The 21,118-nt window shown below is 44.7% G+C and overlaps 1 protein-coding gene across 1 annotated transcript in view; it reads left to right on the plus strand.

Annotated features, from left to right (window-relative positions):
* GRM7 (glutamate metabotropic receptor 7) overlaps positions 1-21,118 on the plus strand; it is a 402,867-nt gene that overhangs the window by 254,317 nt on the left and 127,432 nt on the right. The window contains exon 8 of the mRNA XM_066596970.1: positions 16,326-17,258. Coding sequence (XP_066453067.1) covers positions 16,326-17,258 — 933 coding nt within the window. The remainder of the gene's footprint in view (positions 1-16,325; positions 17,259-21,118) is intronic.

A 21,118-nucleotide genomic window follows, 5' to 3' on the forward strand; every position in this document is an offset into this window, starting at 1 on the left:
GTATTAATTAGGACTACTACCCCCAGCAGATAGATACTGTAGGCAGCGTATAATATTATGTATACTGTTTCCCTCTGGCGGGATGACGGCGCTGATGTAACAGAGACAGCAGATCCAGGAAACAATTTTGCGTCAGCCTGCTGTAACGCTTAGCTGCGTATTAATTAGGACTACTACCCCCAGCAGATAGATACTGTAGGCAGCGTATAATATTATGTATACTGTTTCCCTCTGGCGGGATGACGGCGCTAATGTAACAGAGACAGCAGATCCAGGAAACAATTTTGCGCAAGCCTGCTGTAACGCTTAGCTGCGTATTAATTAGGACTACTACCCCCAGCAGACACGCAGTAAAATGAAGACGGTCACAGGCAGCCCAAATATAGTATTTTTCCCCAATTTTTTGGAAAAAGCCCACTGCCTATATAGCCTGAATATCTCTTTCCCTGCCTCACCAGTACTGGCCCTATACTCTATACAATGACTGCAGACTGAGGACGCAATGCTCTACACGGCCGATATACAAAAAATAAATAAAATGTGCAAAACTGCAAAAGGCAGCCTCAACAGTACTGCACACGGTCAGATGTGGCCCTTAGAAGGACCGTTGGGGTTCCTGAAGCCTAAAATAACTCCTAACGCTCTCCCTATAGCAGCTCCGGCATCAGCAGCACTTTCCCTGATCTCTGTCAGAATGCATCTGTGGCGAGCCGCGGGAGGGGCCGATTTATATACTCGGGTGACACCTGATCTGGCCAGCCACTCACTGCAGGGGGGTGGTATAGGGCTTGAACGTCGCAGGGGGAAGTTGTAATGCCTTCCCTGTCTTTCTATTGGCCAGAAAAGCGCGCTAACGTCTCAGAGATGAAAGTGAAAGTAACTCGAACATCGCGTGGTGCTCGTTACGAGTAACGAGCATCTCGAACATGCTAATACTCGAACGAGTATCAAGCTCGGACGAGTACGTTCGCTCATCTCTAGTTACCATACTACCGTGTTTCCCCGAAAGTAAGACAGTGTCTTACTTTCTTTTTATCCCCAAAAGCCAGACTATGTCTTACTTTCGGGGTATGTCTTATAATAAAAAAAAATCATTACTCACCTCCCCCGGCGTTCTGTCGCGCTCCGGCAGGATGTCGCTCGCTCCTCGTCCCCGGCGCAGCATTGCTTTCTGAATGCGGGGCTTGAAATCCCCGCCTCCAGAAAGCTAATACACATGCCGTCAGCCAGTTACAGCCATTCAATGACAGCATTGAATGGCTGTGATTGGCTGAAGGCGCACGTGGCTTCAGCCAATCACACTATTCAATGACATCATTGAATGGGTGTGATTGGCTGAAGCCACGTGCGCCTTCAGCCAATCACAGCCATTCAATGATGTCATTGAATAGTGTGATTGGCTGAAGCCACGTGCGCCTTCAGCCAATCACAGCCATTCTGTAACTGGCTGACGGCGTGTGTATTAGCTTTCTGGAGGCGGGGATTTCAAGCCCCCGCATTCAGAAAGCAATGCTGCGCCGGGGACGAGGAGCGAGCGACATCCTGCCGGAGCGCGACAGAACGCCGGGGCAGGTGAGTAATGATTTTTTTTTTCTACGGTATGTCTTACTTTCGGGGTACGGCTTACATTGGCCGACCCCCCTGACACCCCCGATACGTCTTACAATCGGGGGTGTCTTACTATCGGGGAAACACGGTAGTGGACCTATTTCTACAAACATAGTAAATGTGGAAGGCAGAACTGTCCAATCACATATACTTCCTGAATGCTGTAACAAGGATGGTTCATAAACTACAGTACCCGTCCACAGACTAAACCACCTTGAGTTTTTTCACAATTAACATAATTATGTATATTATTATAACCATCAATTAATATGCCCTCAGATTTGGGCATCCAATATTGATACAGATAAACCGGTGGGCTAAATATAATTAGAAGTACTATAAAACTACACATCAAATCAGAAGTTACTACCTCGAAGTAATTAAATTACCCTATACAACGAATATCTTCGCATTGAACACTCTGAGGTTTGGGGCTATCCAAACGTCTTTAGGTATTGTATTCCTAAGTACATTTCACCAGAATTGCTTATTATTGGTCATTAAATCAGATTGTGCCTTATCTTGTTCATGCAGTGTGTATATATATTGCGGTCTACATTGAGTACAATTAATAAAAGCACTTACATTAGCAAGTAAATGATATTGGAAGACAAAGCTTACATTGAACAACATCAGTACATCCTTATCATAACCTAACATGAGATGTTGAGGGAGAAATAATGATGGCATCCACTGTTGCTGTGAACTGATTAATTAGGGAATATCCCTTCCCACAAGTGGCACTTTATTTTTCTACATTTACTTATCAATGGAATTTAACCCACTCCAATCCACTGTCTGACCTGTGAAGACATTATGATTTAAGGCTGTAGAGCTCCGATGTTGGAAGACGTCCGTCGGGGTTCTCTTACTGTATATTGCCAGCCTCTCTGCTGTCATAGTCTATCCAACATATCCCCTCATGCAGTACTGACTTTAGCCAGCATATAGCGCTGTTGTATGATGGCAGAAAAAGAGTAAGCCCCCTAGGAAAACCAGGATACAAATTTGATTGGAAAGGGTTAAAGCTCCTACACCAGTTCCAATTCCTCCCAACAAGGTCTCCTACCATGACCCTTTTTGCCTAGAACAGTTCTTTATTGTATTACCGGTTTCTGTGATTTAGTGGATACATTTTGACAAGTAGCGCGTATCTCTACCAAATTATCATTATGTACAATATGTTTCATAGACAACACAGTTATGAGTATTATCCAATCAGACTTGTTTGAGTTTCACTTGTAGTTTGACACTATAACATATAAGTATTAATAAGATTATCTCCACCACAAGTTTCTGCACTTCGGTCGTAACTGAGTGTTCTCTGTCCAGTGATTTGCTTTACAGGTAAAATTGTCCTGCAGTCTTTGTTTTGTACTATTAGTCCATGACCAAGTCCATGTCTAATTTCCGTGAAATGGCCTGATAACTGTTAGCTCTCCACCCGGGGGAAGCGCATTTGCCAAATGGACCATAAGTAACAGCGTGCCGATGGCCAGCATACATGACCGGATCTAAACAGATAAACAACATATAATTATACTCTTTCAGTGGGAACATATTCCAATTTTTCCTGAATCGGTTTCATAACAATAACAGTGTTGTCTTTATTGTACTCTTTGCATTAGCTACTTCACATGGATGCACTATCAGATGTCTGGAGTATGTATCCACAGCTGTACATATGTAATTACATCCACCAGCCGACAATAGTGGTCCATCAAAATCAACTTGCTAAATCTGACTTGGTAGCTTTCCTCTTGCCATTTGTCCCCTTACTGTATGCTTTGCTGAACATGCTGATATATAGGGCAATTTAATATCACCCCTTTTACCAAACCTAACCTGATGGGCACCCCTCCTGAGACTGCCCACTGGTAAGTTGCTTTTTCCCCGAGATGTCCACATTTTTGATGTGCCCACTGAGCAAGCCCCACCAATTCTGGATCTTTACTTGCCACTTCTTTGAGGTCTACTGCTGATATCCTTACCTTTTCATCAGCGTGTTTATTGAAGAGTCTTTCCAGTGTATCTGAAGCACAATGAGCATCAACATGAAACACGGGAACTTTAATGTGTGGAACAATGAACTAGATGTCCTGCCACAATTGTTTAACCCACTCGTCTTTAGAATATGTTTTCTAATCATACTTTGCCCATGTGGGTAACCGCGTTGTCAAACCATTTGCAGCTGACCATGAGTCAGTATATAGGTGGCACTCACCCAAGTTCTCTTGTGTTTTTGTACCTGTTCTATGAGTGTAATAGTACCTGGCACTGCTGTGGTTAGTGGAGGGATATACTTATTTTATTCTCAATAATCAACAGTCATTCTCCAACTACCGTCACTCTTACTCACCGGCCATACAGGATTATTATACTCCGTACTACCTGGTACAAGCACTCCGGCATTTAATAAATCTTGAATTGTATCGCTGATCTCTTCATCGCCCCCAGGAATGCGATAGGCCCCCTGCACACGGGCGGAAATTCTACAGCGGGATGTCCCGCAGAATTTCCGCCCGTGGAAGCTGGCGTAGGATTACATTAAAAAACGCAATCCTTGGCAGGCGGCCGCCATTTGTCCGCGTGAGATCACATGCAGAAAACAAATCAAGGCATGTTCTATTTCTGTGCGTGTCTCGCAGAGGCATGCGCAGACATGTCACTCCCGGGCCGCTGGCTCCGCTCTGCGCATGCAGCTGGCACATCAAAGAGCCGGAGCCGCGGGAGAGGTGAGCACCACACTGGTCCCTGCAGGGGCGCGGGTCGGGTCCCGCTGATCCTACCTGGCCATCTGCAGGTGGTCATAGTGTTTCATTTTAATTACTTTAGAAGTTGGTTGAGTCTCCACTTGGGGTATTTTCACCTTTGTACCAACAGTGGTCGAGCTGTTATATAGGGCTTTCCCCGAAACTGATATTCGCCATCCGGCAACTGTAGTGTCAATCCCTTAGGAATATCCATACCAATTAAATTTTCTGGAATCAGCACTATCATTACTTTTAAGAATTGCATTGGTAGGTTCCCTATTTTTAATTTTGTCTTGGCTCGCACTGCTTTTCCTGTTTTACTCCTAATCCAGTAATTGCACATTTTCACCCACTATATTGTTTTAGGCTCCCATAAATTAAAGAGGCCTGCACCCCTGTATCAATTAATGCTTGTAAATTTTGTTGGGGTCCATAATTCCAAAATATTGATACATCCAGATAGGGGCGATTAAACAATATCCATTCTCTCCAGAAAAAAAATAAATTCTTTGCCCTTTTTCACCTTCACTTTCTGCAAACATTGCCCAACATCCACAGGCTCTCCACTCTGCAAGACATCATCCCATGACTCACCAAACCCAACATCCTATGACCACTCAGCGGCCAATATATTAATAGGTGCTTTATCCCACCCTAGAACAGCTGTTGATTCAACAAGCACTTACTTTTTCTTAAATAATGACATTTTTACACTATGCCGGATTATTGGAATTTTATTTACAATGACTCTATTACTCTATGCCTACCCTGCTCGCAGTGTCATTTATTATTTTGCAGTAAGGAGCAAGGCTTAGCGTTGGATATGGCTTTAAAGAGAGTAAGACAATATGAAAGGTTTAACAATAATAATTTATTCAAATTAAGTGATAATCATAGTGATAAATAGGGACTTGTTATTTGTATAGCGCCAAATTATTCTGCAGCACTTTCAGGTAATTTTTTTTATTTATTACTCCCTAGCAAGCTGGTTACTCATTTTACCCACCTAGGAAGGATGGAGGGCTGGGTCAACCTTGAGCCGGCTACCTGAACCTGCAGGGATTAATCTCACAACCTTCAGGTTGTGAGCGAGAGCTTAGGACTGTATACTGCTGCCTTAACACTGTGCACCACACGAGGTCCCCCAATTGTCCTTCATTTGTAAAAAGTGCAATTTACATCACATTACAAAGTATAATGATTGTAAATTACATCACATCACTGGGAGGCAGCATCATCTGACATGACAGAGAGCCTTCTCCAGGAACTTGCATCACATCACTGGAAGGCAAGTGACCTGAATAACAGCAGCCGGGAAGCCCACTTTCAATTGTGCCCAGAGCACAATTCTCTAGGAAACTGGACCAACAAGTAGGGCGTCCCCCTTCACATGTCTGGCTTCTGTCTTAGCTCCACAAAGTAATACTTTTATACTACTTTAGCACAAAATGCCTGTGTCGATTCCCTAGTCCTCATGACTAGAGATGAGCGAACACCAAAATGCTCGGGTGCTCGTTACTCGGCACGAAATTTTCGCAATGCTCGAGGGTTCGTTTCGAGTAACGAACCCCATTGAAGTCAATGGGCGACCGGAGCATTTTTGTATTTCGCCGATGCTCGCTAAGGTTTTCATGTGTGAAAATCTGGGCAATTCAAGAAAGTGATGGGAACGACACAGCAACGGATAGGGCAGGCGAGGGGGGCTACATGTTGGGCTGCATCTCAAGTTCCCAGGTCCCACTATTAAGCCACAATAGCGGCAAGAGTGCCCCCCCCCCCCGCACTGTCAGCGTAAAGATCGTTCTCCTCTGGCACAGCTGTAACAGCTGTAGCAGAGAAGAACGATGTTAGCCCATTGAATTCAATGGAGCCAGCAATACAGCAGGTTCCACTGAATGCAATGGTCTGCCGGCGATCGCAGGATGAATGGTCGGGAAGGGGTTAAATATATAACCCCTTCCCTGCAATTCATCCAGAAATGTGATACACTAAAAATATATACCGGCGTATAAGGCGACGGGGCGTATAAGACGACCCCCCAACTGTCACCTTATACGCCGGCAATACAGTGGAGCAAAGAATAAAAAGCATTACTTACTTCTTCAGACGATCTGCGCCGCTCCTGCAGACTGTCACTCCTTCCTGGTCCACGGACTAAAGCTTTCTCTATGAAAGGCTTGAAATCCCCGCCTCCAGAAACACAGCCAATCACAGCAATTCAATGACATCACTGTCATTGGCTGTGATTGGCTGAAGGCACGTGTGTTTCTGGAGGCGTGGATTTAAAGCCTTTCGTAGAGAAAGCAATGCTCTGCCGGGAACCAGGAGGGAGCAAGAGCCTGCAGGAGCACCGCAGAACACCAGGAAGGAGTGACAGTCTGCAGGAGCGGCGCAGATCGTCTGAAGAAGTGAGTAATGCTTTTTATTCTTTGCTCCACTGTATTGCCGGCGTATAAGGTGACAGTTGGGGGGTCGTCTTATATGCCCCGTCGCCTTATACGCTGGTATATATTTTTGGTGTATCACATTTCTGGATGAATTGCAGGGAAGGGGTTATATATTTAACCCCTTCCCGACCATTCATCCTGCGATCGCCGGCAGCCCATTGCATTCAGTGGAACCTGCTGTATTGCTGGTTCCATTGAATTCAATGGGCAAACATCGTTCTTCTCTGCTACAGCTGTTACAGCTGTGGCAGAAAAGAAGGATTTGTCTTCTATATGTTCTCAATGGGGTCGGCGCTGCTGCCGCCGGCCCCACTGAGCGCATATAGAGACGATTTATTGCCTTTAGAAGGACCGTTGGGGTTCTTGAAGCCTACAATACACCTAACACTCTCCCTATAGCAGCTCCAACACGATACCACTTTCCCTGAACTAATGTCAGAATACATCCGTAGCGAGCCGCGGGAAGGGCAGATTTCAATACTCGGGTGACACCTTATCTCCCCAGCCACTCACAGCAGGGGGGTGGTATAGGGCTTAAACGTTGCAGGGGGGAGTTGTAATGCCTTCCCTGTCTTTCAATTGGCCAGAAAAGCGCGCTAACGTCTCACAGAGGAAAGTGAAAGTAACCCGAACACCGCGTGGTACTCGTCTCGAGTAACGAGCATCTCGAACACGCTAATACTCGAACGAATATCAAGCTCGGACGAGTACGTTCGCTCATCTCTACTCATGACAGAATGACGCCAGCGTCATATTGTGCACAAACTTAATTTAAGCATACAGCTACATCTTATTCTACAACCATGAATGCTAATCCTCCTCCCAGATGCACAGTACTTTGTGTGCAATCTTTATCTAAAACATACACAGCTGATCCTCCTCCTAGGCGCATGATAACAGAACTCTTTCTTGTGTACCAGCTTACTCTTGAGGGCTCTCTCCTATGAGCGGATATACAGCGATGGCATTTCTACTTTTTCACGCCTGCTCCGCATAAGCGCCTGAATGGGCGCTTTTCTGCGATCACGGACAGCGTTTTCTTGTCCATTTACATGACCGCGAGTATCATTTTTAGCGAAAAAATATGCCGCACCCCGGGAAAACATTTGCTTTGCCAAAATCCTCGGGATGCCATCCAGTGCCTATATAAAGACACCTGTAAAGTTTTCGCAGCATTGGACGCTGCAAAAATGCCACGCCCTCCCTTCTCTTCCCCTGCTCCCATAGGAGTTTATATCACCCGCCGGCGTATATTGGCCAAAACATAGTTCTAGAACTATGTTTTGGCTGAGCGTATATGCGCCGGCCTTGTATATGTTCTATTTATCGCGCCGGCGTATTAACGTGCCGTATGTTCACCCGTGTGAATGGCTGCATTGGAAACCAGTGCTTCACATGGGTACCGTATATGCACTCGGGCGTGAAAACGCGGCGTACATGCGTTCAGGGGAACAAAGCCTTAGGCATACACACCAATTTCATTTTAGGCTGCTTTCACATGGGCTACAAGATCGCACGGTTTTGTAGCAATGCGACATCACATTAGCTATCTTTTCTCTGATGTTATGTTGCTGCAAAAAAAAAATTTGCGGCATGCTCTATTCTGCCACGATTTACGATAATTTGTAGCCCATGTTTCCCTATGGAGCTTCCTTGTTTATTGCATCGCAAAGTACGAACTTGTGATTTTCGTGCTGTGCGATACATTTTTATCATTGGAAACTCCTATTAACTTTCTCATGGGAAAATCGCGCAATTTTATAGCAGCAACACAATGCAAGATTTTTTCCCAAGAAAAAGCATCATTGATGCTACAAAATCATGTGTACAAAGCCACGATATCGCAGTGATTTTGTAGCGCCGATTATCACTGTCGCCCGTGTGAAAGAGAACTTATTATACATTTATATATACCTCTTCCCAGACATACTGTAAGCATGGAATTTAGCTCCTTGTCCAGGACGGAAGATAAAGGCTAATGTCCATGGCGGTTTTTCACCGCATTGCACGCACGTCTGATACACGGTGAGTGGAGACAATGAAACTCAATGGACTTTCTTTCCTCCATGCAGCTCTTCTGTGGGCTCCCTATCGAAACGCTGCCCCGATGCAGGCATTGTGAAAAGGCAGCATTTTGAACTAAGCCTTTGTATCGAAACACTGAACCGAGCGGGGAATCTGAAATAAAATTGTACTGCGCATGTCCGTGATGTCAGACTCCCGGACATGCACAGTGCGTACTCAGCCCATACGTAGTCTCTGCCAGCTCGCTGCCGGGAGAGCGAAAGGGTTGTGTTTGTGTAAAAAACTGTGGGAGACCCACGACGATTTATGCAAACGCCTGTGGACATAGCCATAACTCAAAGTTTATGCATGGCTGAGAGAAGCAAAATGAAGTCTCAATAATCACACAATCAGAATATTTCTGACAGGTGTGCTAAAGACCCAACTAATTGTGCGATACACTGTGCAATTCCGTTGGAGAAAGAACACATCTGGAACTCCATTAGGCTAAATAACCTTTGAAATCACAGCGGGCGGGGGTGTTCCGCGCGGATTTAAAGTGGCCCTTTTAGCACAAAAAGTACAGAAATGTACGCAAAACTGCACACAAAAGCGTATCGTTCACAGCACAGATTCATTGGACGTACACAAGTGTTTTTCCATATATGCTCATGTGAAGGGGCCATGAATAGCGAATAATCGTTCAATGGAGCGAGTGTAAGGGCTCATTCATACGGGCGTTTTTGCTCATCATATTACGCATGTAATACTAAATGCTGGATTCCCATTGATTTGCATTGCGGTAATATAAAGAAATATTACAACATGTCCTATTTTGGTTTGTGTTACGGACTGAAATAGCCCTTTGAAATCAACGGGATTGTGTGAGTACGATGCCAAGTGAGAATCCAATAACTAGTCACTAATCGCTTCATTTCAGCTCACCGAAAAATAGTCACGGATTGATTAATTCTCGTCTGGAGTAGACGGGTAACTACGTTTGTCTTTAAATGACTAGCCAACAACTTTGCAGTGTGAACCATCCTTATGTTTCATACAGTCTGTAGACAGAATGGAATATTTTACGTTCCATTAGGATCTCTGTGGTCGACGACGATGTAAATGTCTACATCCTCCCTGTCCGGAGGATCTTGGCTCCACATCAATGGGAATTGCTGCACTGCACCGCCGGTCACCACGAATCCTCAGTCCCGCGTTTTTCATGTCTCGCATTTCATTCCAGGCGTCTTCGTTGTTTTGTTTCCTCCTCCTCATTCAATATAGTTTGTTGGCTTCTGTTGTACTTTTTGGCAGGCGCAGGCGTCAAAATAAATGAAAAAACAGAGTCTTTATGGCCTAAACAATACGTACCTCTTCCCATCCCCTTTCAAACACGTCAAGCATTCCCTAGCAGTGTCACTCAGAGATGGAAGGCGCCGTCTCATGGAGCTCCATTGTGCATCCACCGCTGCGCCTGACGCCTGGTACGGACAGCCTTAAGGGTCTCCAGGTCCATCCGGTGTGTATGCGGCGCATAAAACTTCTTTATCGGAAGTATTTCATTCCCAGCAGAAGGTTGGAGTTGGGCGCCAATTATATCCCTGACAACACGGATTTTTGTATGATGCTTCCGAGTGCGAATCCGTCTCCTAATCTCTTCTTTCCACACAGCTTATCGGGCGGCTTGCATTTCATTAGCTATTTTGAAGCCAGAGGTGAAAGAAGAGTTGCAAATCTTTGTGCCGCTGCCGCTATAAAGCTATCTGGGTATATTGTAACGAGGCGCGTGAAAGAAGTCTCCGTAATTACAGCCCTGTGTAGCCGCTATCTCTGAACGCAGAATGTTCGGGTAAATGAGTTATCTGGAGGCTGTCACTTCGCTTGAAGTTCAGGCAACTAGTCAAGCTCCCAAATCCAATGAGGCAGATGGACTAAGCCACACAGAATGGCGGAGGAGACCGAGCGGGGGACCGCAGATTAAGAGGAAGAATGACATGGGGGGCATAGACGGAGTGGAAGGTTGTCATGTGCGGAAGAAACGGCAAGGGAGAACAGAAGAGAAAAGATGTTCTAAGCTTGGCGATAAAAATGTACGAGTTCTGTGCGAGAACTCGCACATCGTAGTAACCGATCATTTACACCGCGGCTATTTACACCAGCAAGTTTTCTCGCACAGCATGTTCACAGTTTTGGGTGTTTTTGCCCATTATTTTCCTTGGGAGCTAAAATAAATTGCATCGCATTCACATGCAGATGCGATTTTCATGCATTGTGAGCGCAATGCGATTTATCGTTTTCCCTATTGAAATAACATGCGGTTCTCATACGCGCCAAAATTGTATGCGCAGAGATGCGATGCAATTTATCACAAAATGTGTTGCAATTGCAGGGAAATTTCCAATTTACAAGCACAATAATGGTCTGAGCTCCTGGTATTCGCTTTCGGCCTGAGGCTGGATTAACATGGAGTAGTAGGATATCAGCTCCTATAGAAAATGATGGGTGAGAGCGCCCAAGAGTTGTGGCAAGAGAGAAATCGCCCATGTAAATAGACCCCTTGTGAATATTGGGTAGTATTGCAGTGCAAGTTCTGTGCATCTCGCAATACCCAAAGCGTGAGTGAGAACATCGGTAGCATGAATATGGCCTGCGGCTACATACACAGGAGTGCGAGACTCGCGCAAATACGAACGCTATGCTTTTGAACGGAGTCATACACATGATCAATGTAATAAGTCTATACATGTCCTATTTTTTCAAGTTCCTCGTAACACATCGCCCATTGTTATTAATGGGACTTTAAACAAATTGCATGCCACATGATGTGCGATGTAAAGTTTCCCATTGAAATCAATGTGAAACACTTGCCATCCTCTATCGCACCTGAAACACTTACGCGCTCGCCTGTGTGAATGCCGCCTGAGGGCTTAGTTACACGATCGTTTGTACGCACGTCTGTTGGTTGTATTTGCCGGCCGCATCTAAATAGAACCCATGCTTCTCAATGGGAACGGGCACATGTGCGAATTTTACATGCACACAAATGCATGCGGCGAAAACATAGGACACGGGTTCGCAGAACCCATGTAACTGTGTTCTGCGGCAAACCGGTGTTCTGTGTATGTGAAACCCCTGGATGCTGCCGCATCCACAGGTTTCACCTTGCGCCCAATGGGGCCGGCGGTAGCAGCGCCGACCCCATTGAGAACATATAGTGAAGATCGCGATCCTCTGCCACAGCTGTCACCGCTGTGCCACAGCTGTGGCAGAGGATCGCAATGTTCTCCCATTGAATTCAATGAAGTCGGCAATACAGCCGGCTCCATTGTAAGCAGTGGCCTGCCGGCAAACGCTGCAGTGATTTTCAGGAAAGGGCTTAAATATAAGCCCTTCCCTGAAAATCAATCCAAAAATGTGGGGAAAAAAAGTATACTCACCTCTCTGCAGCTGCCGAGGCTCTGCCGCGTCCAGCCGTCTCTTCCCCTGCACTGCTCTGGATAGTATTCTGCAGGTGGGGATTTAAACCCGCCTGCTGAATGGGTTGCCTCTGATTGGCTGAGCACTTTGACAAATCAGAGGCAGCTCTCAGCTATTGAATGAAAGCTGAGAGCTGCCTCTGATTGGTCTCTGTGCTCAGCCAATCAGAGGCAGCACTCACACAGCTATGCAGCCCATTGCTTTCAATGGAGCCGGCTGTATTGCCGGCTCCATTGAATTCAATGGGAGAACATCGCTCTCCTCTGCCGCGGGGAGTCCCATTTTCATTAGACACTGTGACAATGCTGTCACAGTGTCCAGTGACAATGTGACTCCCCGCAGAGATGAAGAAATCCTCTGTCACAGCTGTTCTCTGTATATCAATGGGGCCTCCGCAGTTGACGCCGGGCGCACTGACCACAGGTGAAACCCCTGGATGTGACAGCATCCAGGGGTTTCACATCTAAGGAAGTGGGCAGCTCTCTTCTTGAGCAGATAAATGCTGCTAGCAGCGTTTTTTCCGCCGTGACACCCGCTTTGGTCACTCAAATTTTTGAACGCATAACTGATGCTTTCAAAAATTTGTGCGTCCAAACGCCCGTGTGAAGAAATTGGAATAGGAAACAACTAGTCGCATAAATACAGCTCAGCCCTGGTAAAATGAAAGTTCTGTGCGTTTTTAATAGGCTTGTCTTTAACCCTTTCCAATCCAATTTTGGATTCAGGGTTTCCTAAAAGGCTTTCTCTTTTTGCTGTTATGCGACCTTGCCATCTCCTGGCTAAAGCCAGTGTGTGTGCACCAAAGAGGCTCTGACAGTGGAGTGGCTGGCAATAGATGGTAAGAATACCCTGTCGGACGTCTTCTGACATTGGGGCTGTACAAGCTTCAATCAGAATGCAGGAAGACGTCAGACAGTGGATTGGAAAGGGTTAAATTCTTCAGTGTTTCCAAGATCCCTGCTTGCCATCAGTGAATGGGCACATTCTGATTAACATAAAAACTCATTTGAACTTATTACATTTTACAGCTGAGGGCTCGTTACAATGTATCCAGTCTAGACAGTCTTCTGGACTCCAGACTGATACATGTTACTCACTCCATTCACAGCGCGATCACGTCATGCTATCGCGAGCGTATATACACATATGCTTGTGTACAAGAGCCCTCAGGCTCAAAATCCTTTTTTTTTAGCGTTCAAATCTTGCGCTATTGCGCCCAGTAAAAAAATGCGAGAAGATAGGTCCTTCTTAGAGATGAGCGAGCACCAAAATGCCCAGGTGCTCGTTACTCGAGCCGAGCATTTTGTAATGCTCAAGAGTTCGTTTCGAGTAATGAACCCCATTGAAGTCAATGGGGGACTCGAGCATTTTTCAGGGTGACCGATGCTCCGTAGCTGTCTGACTTGTTTTCAATAGATCCGGCAGCTCCATTGAAAACAAAAGTCTGCCAGCACCCTTTAAAATGTTCTTCAGGGAAGGGCTTTACATATAAGCCCTTCCCTGAAAAACAAAAATGTTAGTGTAAAAAAACCAAAAGTTAAAAAAAAACTTACCTCTCCGCCACTGCCATGTCCCGCGGGGATGCAGAACACATCAGATGTTTTCTGCATCCCTGCAAGGAAAAAGAATCCCCTGCTGCACCTGCCACATCTGTGACAGATGCAGCAGAGAAATTCTAAATCCCTGCGGGGAATAAATGTTTTTCAGGGAAGGGCTTTATATATAAGCCTTTCCCTAAAAAACAAAGAAAAGTGTTAAAACCCCACCCCCCCCAAAAAATACATACTCACCTCCCTTCGGCTGCCGGGCTTAGCTGCGTCTTCTCCTGGCTGTCCTTGGCTCTGTAGTTCTGAGCTATCAGCATGCAGGGATTTAAAATCCCCGCCTGCTGGTAGCTCTGATTGTGAATGGCTGAAGTGCTTCAGCCAATTACAATCAGAGCTACCAGCAGGCGGGGATTTTAAATCCCCGCATGCTAATAGCTCAGAACTATAGAGCCAGGGACAGCAGCAGAAGTCGCCGCTGAGCCCCGGCAGCCGTCAATGGCTTTTCAGGGAAGAGCTTCATAAGCCCTTCCCTGAAAAGCCATTTAAAATAGTGTAAAAAAGAAAAAATCAATACTCACTTGCCGGGGCTCAGCATCGACGTCTGCCACTGTCCCCAGCTCTGCAGCTAAAAGCCCTCTGTAAAGCCCACCCCTAAAAAAGAATGCAGGGGTGCTGGCAGACCATTGTTTTCAATGGAGCTGACGGCAGCAGCCACGGCTCCATTGAAAGCATGTGGGGAAATTTTTATCGAGCACCCCGTGGTACCCATCTCAAGTAACGAGTATCTCGAGTAGGTTAATGCTCGAACGAGCTTCAAGCTCGGACGAGCATGCTCGCTCATCTCTAGTCCTGCTCCATCTTTTTTTGCACGTAGAAAAACTACATGCAAGAAAGATAGAGCAAGTCCTATGTTTTCTCGTGTGTAGCATTAATGAGCAATAAACCTGCTAGTCAAAACAAAACCATTGAGATCAGTGGTTTTGTCTCATCAAGTTTTGCAGCGGTGATATCACAGCCGCATCAGGGGACAAAATTACACCCATGTGTTTAAACCCTAATATACACCCATGTAATACATGCTGCAGTATAATATAGTATTACATTATACTGTAGGAGCGATCAAACAAGTTCCCTATGGGGGGGTAAAAAGAAGATGTAAAAATGAGTAAAACAAAGTTTTATTAAGAATTAGAAAAATTAAAAATAATAAAAGTTTGAAATCCCCTTTTCTCCAATATTTATGATTTAAAAAAATGTAATTAAAAAGCAAAAAAAGCATATTTGGTATCGCTGCATCCGTAAAAGTCCGATCTATCAAAGTAACACGTTATGGATACTGCGGGGTGAACATCAGAAAAAAGATTTAATTTTTTTAAATCTTTTTAATTTTTTTAATTTTTAATTAATTTTTTAAAGTAGTATAGCAAACAAAAAACTCTCTACATTTGGTATCGTCGTAATTGTACCGACCCACAAAATTAAGTTATTCTGTCATTTTTTAACCCAGTGTGTACACCATAAAAACAAGGGCTCAGTCAGACGGGCGTTTTTTGCTGCGCATGTTTTTTGCGTTTGTGATTCGCATCTATATAGGACCAATGCTTTTCAGCCATAGTGGTCACATGTCCGATTTTTACATGTGCATTAAATTCGCACCTACAAAACATAGAACATATGGGTGTCAATGGATGTGGACACGCCATTTTTTTTACGCGCAAATAAACGCATGTGAAAAACACCCGTCTAAGGCCGCCTGCAGATGAGTGGGTCGGATCCGGCAGCGAGAATTCTCGCTGCGAGACCCGACCCGAGCGCCTGCAGAGACGAGCGCGTACTCACCCGCGCCCGGCGGCCCTGGCTCTTTCATGTGCCGGCTGCCGGGCAGCCGGCGCATGCGCAGCCCGGAGACGGCGGGCGCGTGAGTGACGTTTTTGTGCGAGGCTCTGCGAGCCCCACACAAAAATAGGACATGCCGCGGTTTGTTTGCCGTGCGAGATTTCGCGCGGCCAAACTGCGGCCGTCTGCATAGGAGTGTGTATTGTAATGCACTCCTATGCAGGCTTTGAGCGGCGGAAATCCCGCGGGATTTCCGCCCGTGTGCAGGCGGCCTAACTGAGCTCTAAGATGGCGGAATTGCGTTTTTTTTCCATTCCACTCCACTTAGCAATTTTAAAAAGTTTTTCAGTAAATTATATGGTATTTTAAATAGTACCACTGAAAAATGCAACCAAAAAAACCATCCCTCAGTTACATCGATGGAAAAATAAAAAGTTTATCATTTTTTGAAAATGGGGAGGAAAAACAAAAAGAAAAAAAAAATAGGGCTGCGTCATTATAGGGTTAAAGAATATAGTGGTTACCATCCCTATAAGTCTCAGCATACGAAGGGTTGACTAGTATGTGAGTGGAGACGCTCTTTAACTTAATCTATAAGTCCCACGAATAAGTTGTTGTCTTTTCGTAATTCTCTCCATTCCGCTATCTTGCAGATTGAAGACATGCAGTGGTCCAAAGCGCTGCACGAAATCCCGCCTTCTGTCTGCAGCTTGCCGTGCAAAATGGGAGAGAGGAAGAAGATCGCCAAAGGCATGCCGTGCTGCTGGCAGTGCGACCTCTGTGATGGCTACAAATACCTGTTGGACGAGGTCACCTGTTACCGCTGTGATTTTAACATGCGCCCAAATCGTAACCGCACCGGATGTGACCCCATCCCCATCATCAAGCTGGAGTGGCACTCACCTTGGGCCGTGATCCCAGTCTTTCTTGCAATGCTTGGTATCATCGCCACCATCTTTGTTATGGCGACGTTCATAAGATATAATGACACCCCCATTGTACGGGCCTCCGGGAGGGAACTCAGCTACGTCCTACTCACCGGGATCTTCCTCTGTTACATCATCACGTTTCTCATGATCGCCAAACCGGACCTGGCCGTCTGCTCCTTTCGGCGTATTTTCTTAGGGTTAGGAATGTGCATCAGTTACGCCGCCCTGTTAACGAAAACCAACAGGATTTACCGAATCTTTGAGCAGGGTAAAAAGTCGGTAACGGCTCCTCGGCTCATCAGTCCCACCTCACAGTTGGCCATCACCTCCAGTTTGATATCCGTCCAACTTTTAGGAGTTTTTATTTGGTTTGGGGTCAACCCACCAAACATCATCATTGACTACGGGCCGGAGATGGTGGATCCTGAACAGAGACGCGGTGTCCTGAAATGTGACATTACGGATCTACAAATCATTTGTTCCTTAGGATACAGCATTCTTCTCATGGTGACTTGTACCGTCTATGCCATTAAAACAAGGGGCGTGCCAGAGAATTTCAATGAAGCTAAACCCATAGGTTTTACAATGTACACAACCTGCATAGTATGGTTGGCGTTCATTCCAATATTTTTTGGAACGTCGCAATCAGCCGAAAAAGTAAGTGTGCCTTCTTCTAGATTCTTAGTCCAGTAAGGGTGTGAATGTTTTTGTCATCTTTTTTGCTATTGCTCCAATTCATAAAAAAAACTTCTGCTGTTCTGTGTATACAGCTCCTAGGCAGTCTCCACAGTAACAGACTACAAACAAACCCTGAGTGCAGTCTGGTTCCATCATTATCTGTTACTGCCCCTTCTACAAACAAGAAGAGGAAGCACATAAGTAATAGTCCTTTTTCTATGGGCGCTTCAGCACCCAACAGTCATCCCAGCGATGATCACTCCTGTACTTCCGTATAGGAGCAGTCATCGCTCAGTTAAATGGCGGTGGTGTGGGCTGGAGATCGATCGCTCCATTCACAGCAAACCGGCCACTGTTCATAGATGGATGATCATCTCTTTACGCAGGCCAATCGCTAATTGATTTTTATGCTTGCACAAACTGAGCGATGACAAATTCTCATTTGTTGTTCAGTTGTGCCGGCATTTCCAGTAAACAATTATCGTTCAGATTCCCATTAGAGTTGGAATAATTATCATTCTGTGTAAAGGAGTCCTAATACATGACTGCAGGATCAGACTACACAGGGCTTGTTGGTAGTCTGTTACCATGGAGACACATAGCTCTACATGCATATACAAAATGATAGAAGATTTTTTTGAATCAAGACTATTTATAAAATTGTTTTTGTTCTAGATGCCTTAAGATAGTAAAAAATGGTTGCAAAAATATACACACCCTGTCATAAATGTGTTGGATACTATGTATACATGTTATAAGTGTCATTTGTAGCTAGAGATGAGCTGCTGCTTCATATTAGTGTGCAAAATGAGAGACAACTGCAGACAAAGAGTGTGTTGATTAGTAGTGTTGAGCGAACCAAAACAATAGAACCCTGTTTTGGTCGAACTTTGCTAAAAGTGTGGTGTCGCGTGAATCCAAACCTTGGGTGGTTTGTCTTGGCCTCCTTCCTCCCTCCATTCCTTCATTCCTCCCTTCCCCATCTCACACTCTCTCACCCCCAATCATTCATCCTTTTAGTTCTCCTGTTCTCTTTCATCCTTTAATCTTCCTCCCCTTCCCTTCCTTCCTTTTCTTCACTTACTTCTTTCCTCCCTCCCTTCCTCCCTTCCCTATCTAACACTCTCTCACCCCCTATCATTCGTCCCTTTTGCTTTCCCATTCTCTTTCATCCTTTCCTCTTTCTTATTTCCTTCCTTCCCTTCTTTATTTCTTTCTTTCTTTCCTCCCTCCTTTCCTTACTTCCTCCCTTCCCCATCTCACACTCTCTCTTACCCCCATCATTCATCCTATTTTCCTTCCCTCCTTCCTTCCTTCCTTCCTTCCTTCCTTCCTTCCTTCCTTCCTTCCTTCCTTCCTTCCTCTCCCACTCTCTCTTACCCCTATCATTCATCCTTTTTTGCAACCCCAATCTTTCATCTTTTCCCTTTTCTTCCTTCCCAAATCAGTTTTAGGTGAAATTAGTGAAGCTCAGGTCCAATTAAAAAACAAAACATTTTGCCGCAAATTAGTGAAAAGTTCACTGATTAGTCAAACTGTGAGGAAACTAGAAGTCCTGCAGTGTGATGTAGGTCGTCCTCATCAGATCAGACATCATGACTGTAGGTAAGAATTGGAGTTGCATCGGAGTTTCCCTTTAATGGGCCCCTACCATTTCCCAAAAAAGGGCCACAGCCCCTTCAGGAGAGGAATCCATCACTACAGATCTTCATTGTGCCACTTAAAGGGGTTTTCCCACTAATGGCATTTATCCCTTATACACAGGATTTTGGATAAATGACTGCTGATGGTCTAACCAATTGAACCCCCAGCGATCCCAAGATCTGCGTACTGTGAAGGCCCCATGTGAATGGAGCAGGGGTGCAAATGTGTGACAACCACTCTATGCACTCTTATGGGATGGAGGAAGATCTCACATGTGCTAGAGCCAAATGGCACCGAACAGACACCATTGACTATAATGGGGGCCGACCAGCTTCTGGCATTCCGACTGGCATAGTACCAGACAAAATAGCTCAGCATGCTGCATGTTTTGTACAGGATCTTCTGGCGGATCTGCACTGGACACTTTTAACGAAACCTCCAACTCAGATGTAAATGTGGCCTAACGTTACCAATGCACTGAGTGGATTAGGTAAACTGAAAACTGTGTTGGCCATCTTGGATAGCCATAAAAAAGGTCCAGAATCTGCGAATCTGAGGGCTAGCAGTAAATTTATGTCAGGTGGTCGTGAAGTGTGCATGGAGTGGGCTCGAGGGCAGAGTCCACTCCATACTCGGCAGCTATCAGCTCTTTCTGACAGCCACCGGTAACTGCCACAATCTGAGTTAGCTCTGATCACGCTAGTTAACTCTTTAGATGGTGCAGTAAAAGCTGACAACATGTCTAAACAGTCAACAATTATTCCTTTGCCCCATCAGTACCCCACTGCAGCTCGATTCTGAAGGGGGGAACAATGAGCCCACAGGGGGCAGCCTGGAGCCTAATTAAGTCTCCCAGGGCTACCATGCATAGATTCCTATCAAGCCCTGCATATGGCAGAGCTTTGTAGGCAACATTAAAAAATGTTATATCCTGCAATACCAAAGCATTACAGTATAAAGTACGGTACAAGCAATCAAATGATCACAAGTTCAAATCTTCAGTGGGGACTAAATAAAACAAACAAAAAATTCAACGGGTTTTTTTTAACAGTAAAAAAAGAAAAACTATTAAAAGTTCAAAAACCGCGCTTTTCCTCTTAGAAATCTAAATAATTAAAGACTGTCACATATATAGTATCACTTCATTTGTAAAAGTCCAAGTTATTAAAATTATTTATCCAACATGATGAAGACTGTAGAACAAAATAACAGAATGCCAGAATTGTGATTTTTTTTTTTTTGTATCCTGGCTGCCAAAAATTTTGATAAAAAGTGATCAAAAAGATATGCGCACCCAAAATTATAATAATAAAAACTATAGCTCACCCTGATGAAAACAAGCCCTCACACAGCGCAATCGCCAAAAAAAAAAAGAAAAAAGTTCCGGCAATAATAAGCTATCTTTGTTTAAGAAAAATTTTGGAAAAAAATGTGAAAAATAGAAAAACATTTAAAAAACTATGTATACAAAGTTTATATATCATCTTTACTGCACTGTGAACACTGTAAAAACTAAAGCTACCCCACCCCCGCCCAAAAAAATGCAATTTTTTTTTCTCGCCAGCTAAAAATTTGTAGAAGTTTTTCTGTACTTTATACGATGCATTAAAGGGTACCATTGAAAAATGCAATACGTCCTTCAAAAACCAACAAGCCTCATGTGGCCATGTCAAAGGAAAAATTTAAAAGTTATGTCTCTTGGAAGAGAAAAAAAAAAAAAAAAAAAAAAAAAAAATGAAAAACCTCTGCTCCTGAAGGGGTTAAGATGCAACTCTATTGAAAACTATGGTGCTCTACTATGAGGGGTCATTGCATTTTAGGTATGGCACTGCATTGTGACAGCCATGGTGGAGGCTCTAAACGGCGGCAATCTCTAGGCACAACCACAGACGTTAATGCGGGGCAACGAAGCCCTTCATGGTGATAATTATTGCGCATCCCTGAAACGCGCCGGAATAAATGAGGACGCGTTCTCCTTTAACGTTTGACTCTTAGGACTGATTTTTTTTATTGTACATGACTCACATTTTTGTTGAAATGTTTTGGAAATATTTCCGCAGATTCGCCTCAGCAGCTTTCAGCGCCGTTCCCTTGAAATGACGAGAGCAAAATGTGTTTCTTCGCCATGTGATAAATTATTATGTAATGATCTTTGGTGGTAAAATAGCTGGAGCATTGCGAAGCGAGAGAACATC

The sequence above is a fragment of the Eleutherodactylus coqui genome, chromosome 3 (genome assembly GCF_035609145.1).
Source record: "Eleutherodactylus coqui strain aEleCoq1 chromosome 3, aEleCoq1.hap1, whole genome shotgun sequence".
NCBI classification, from domain to species: domain Eukaryota; kingdom Metazoa; phylum Chordata; class Amphibia; order Anura; family Eleutherodactylidae; genus Eleutherodactylus; species Eleutherodactylus coqui.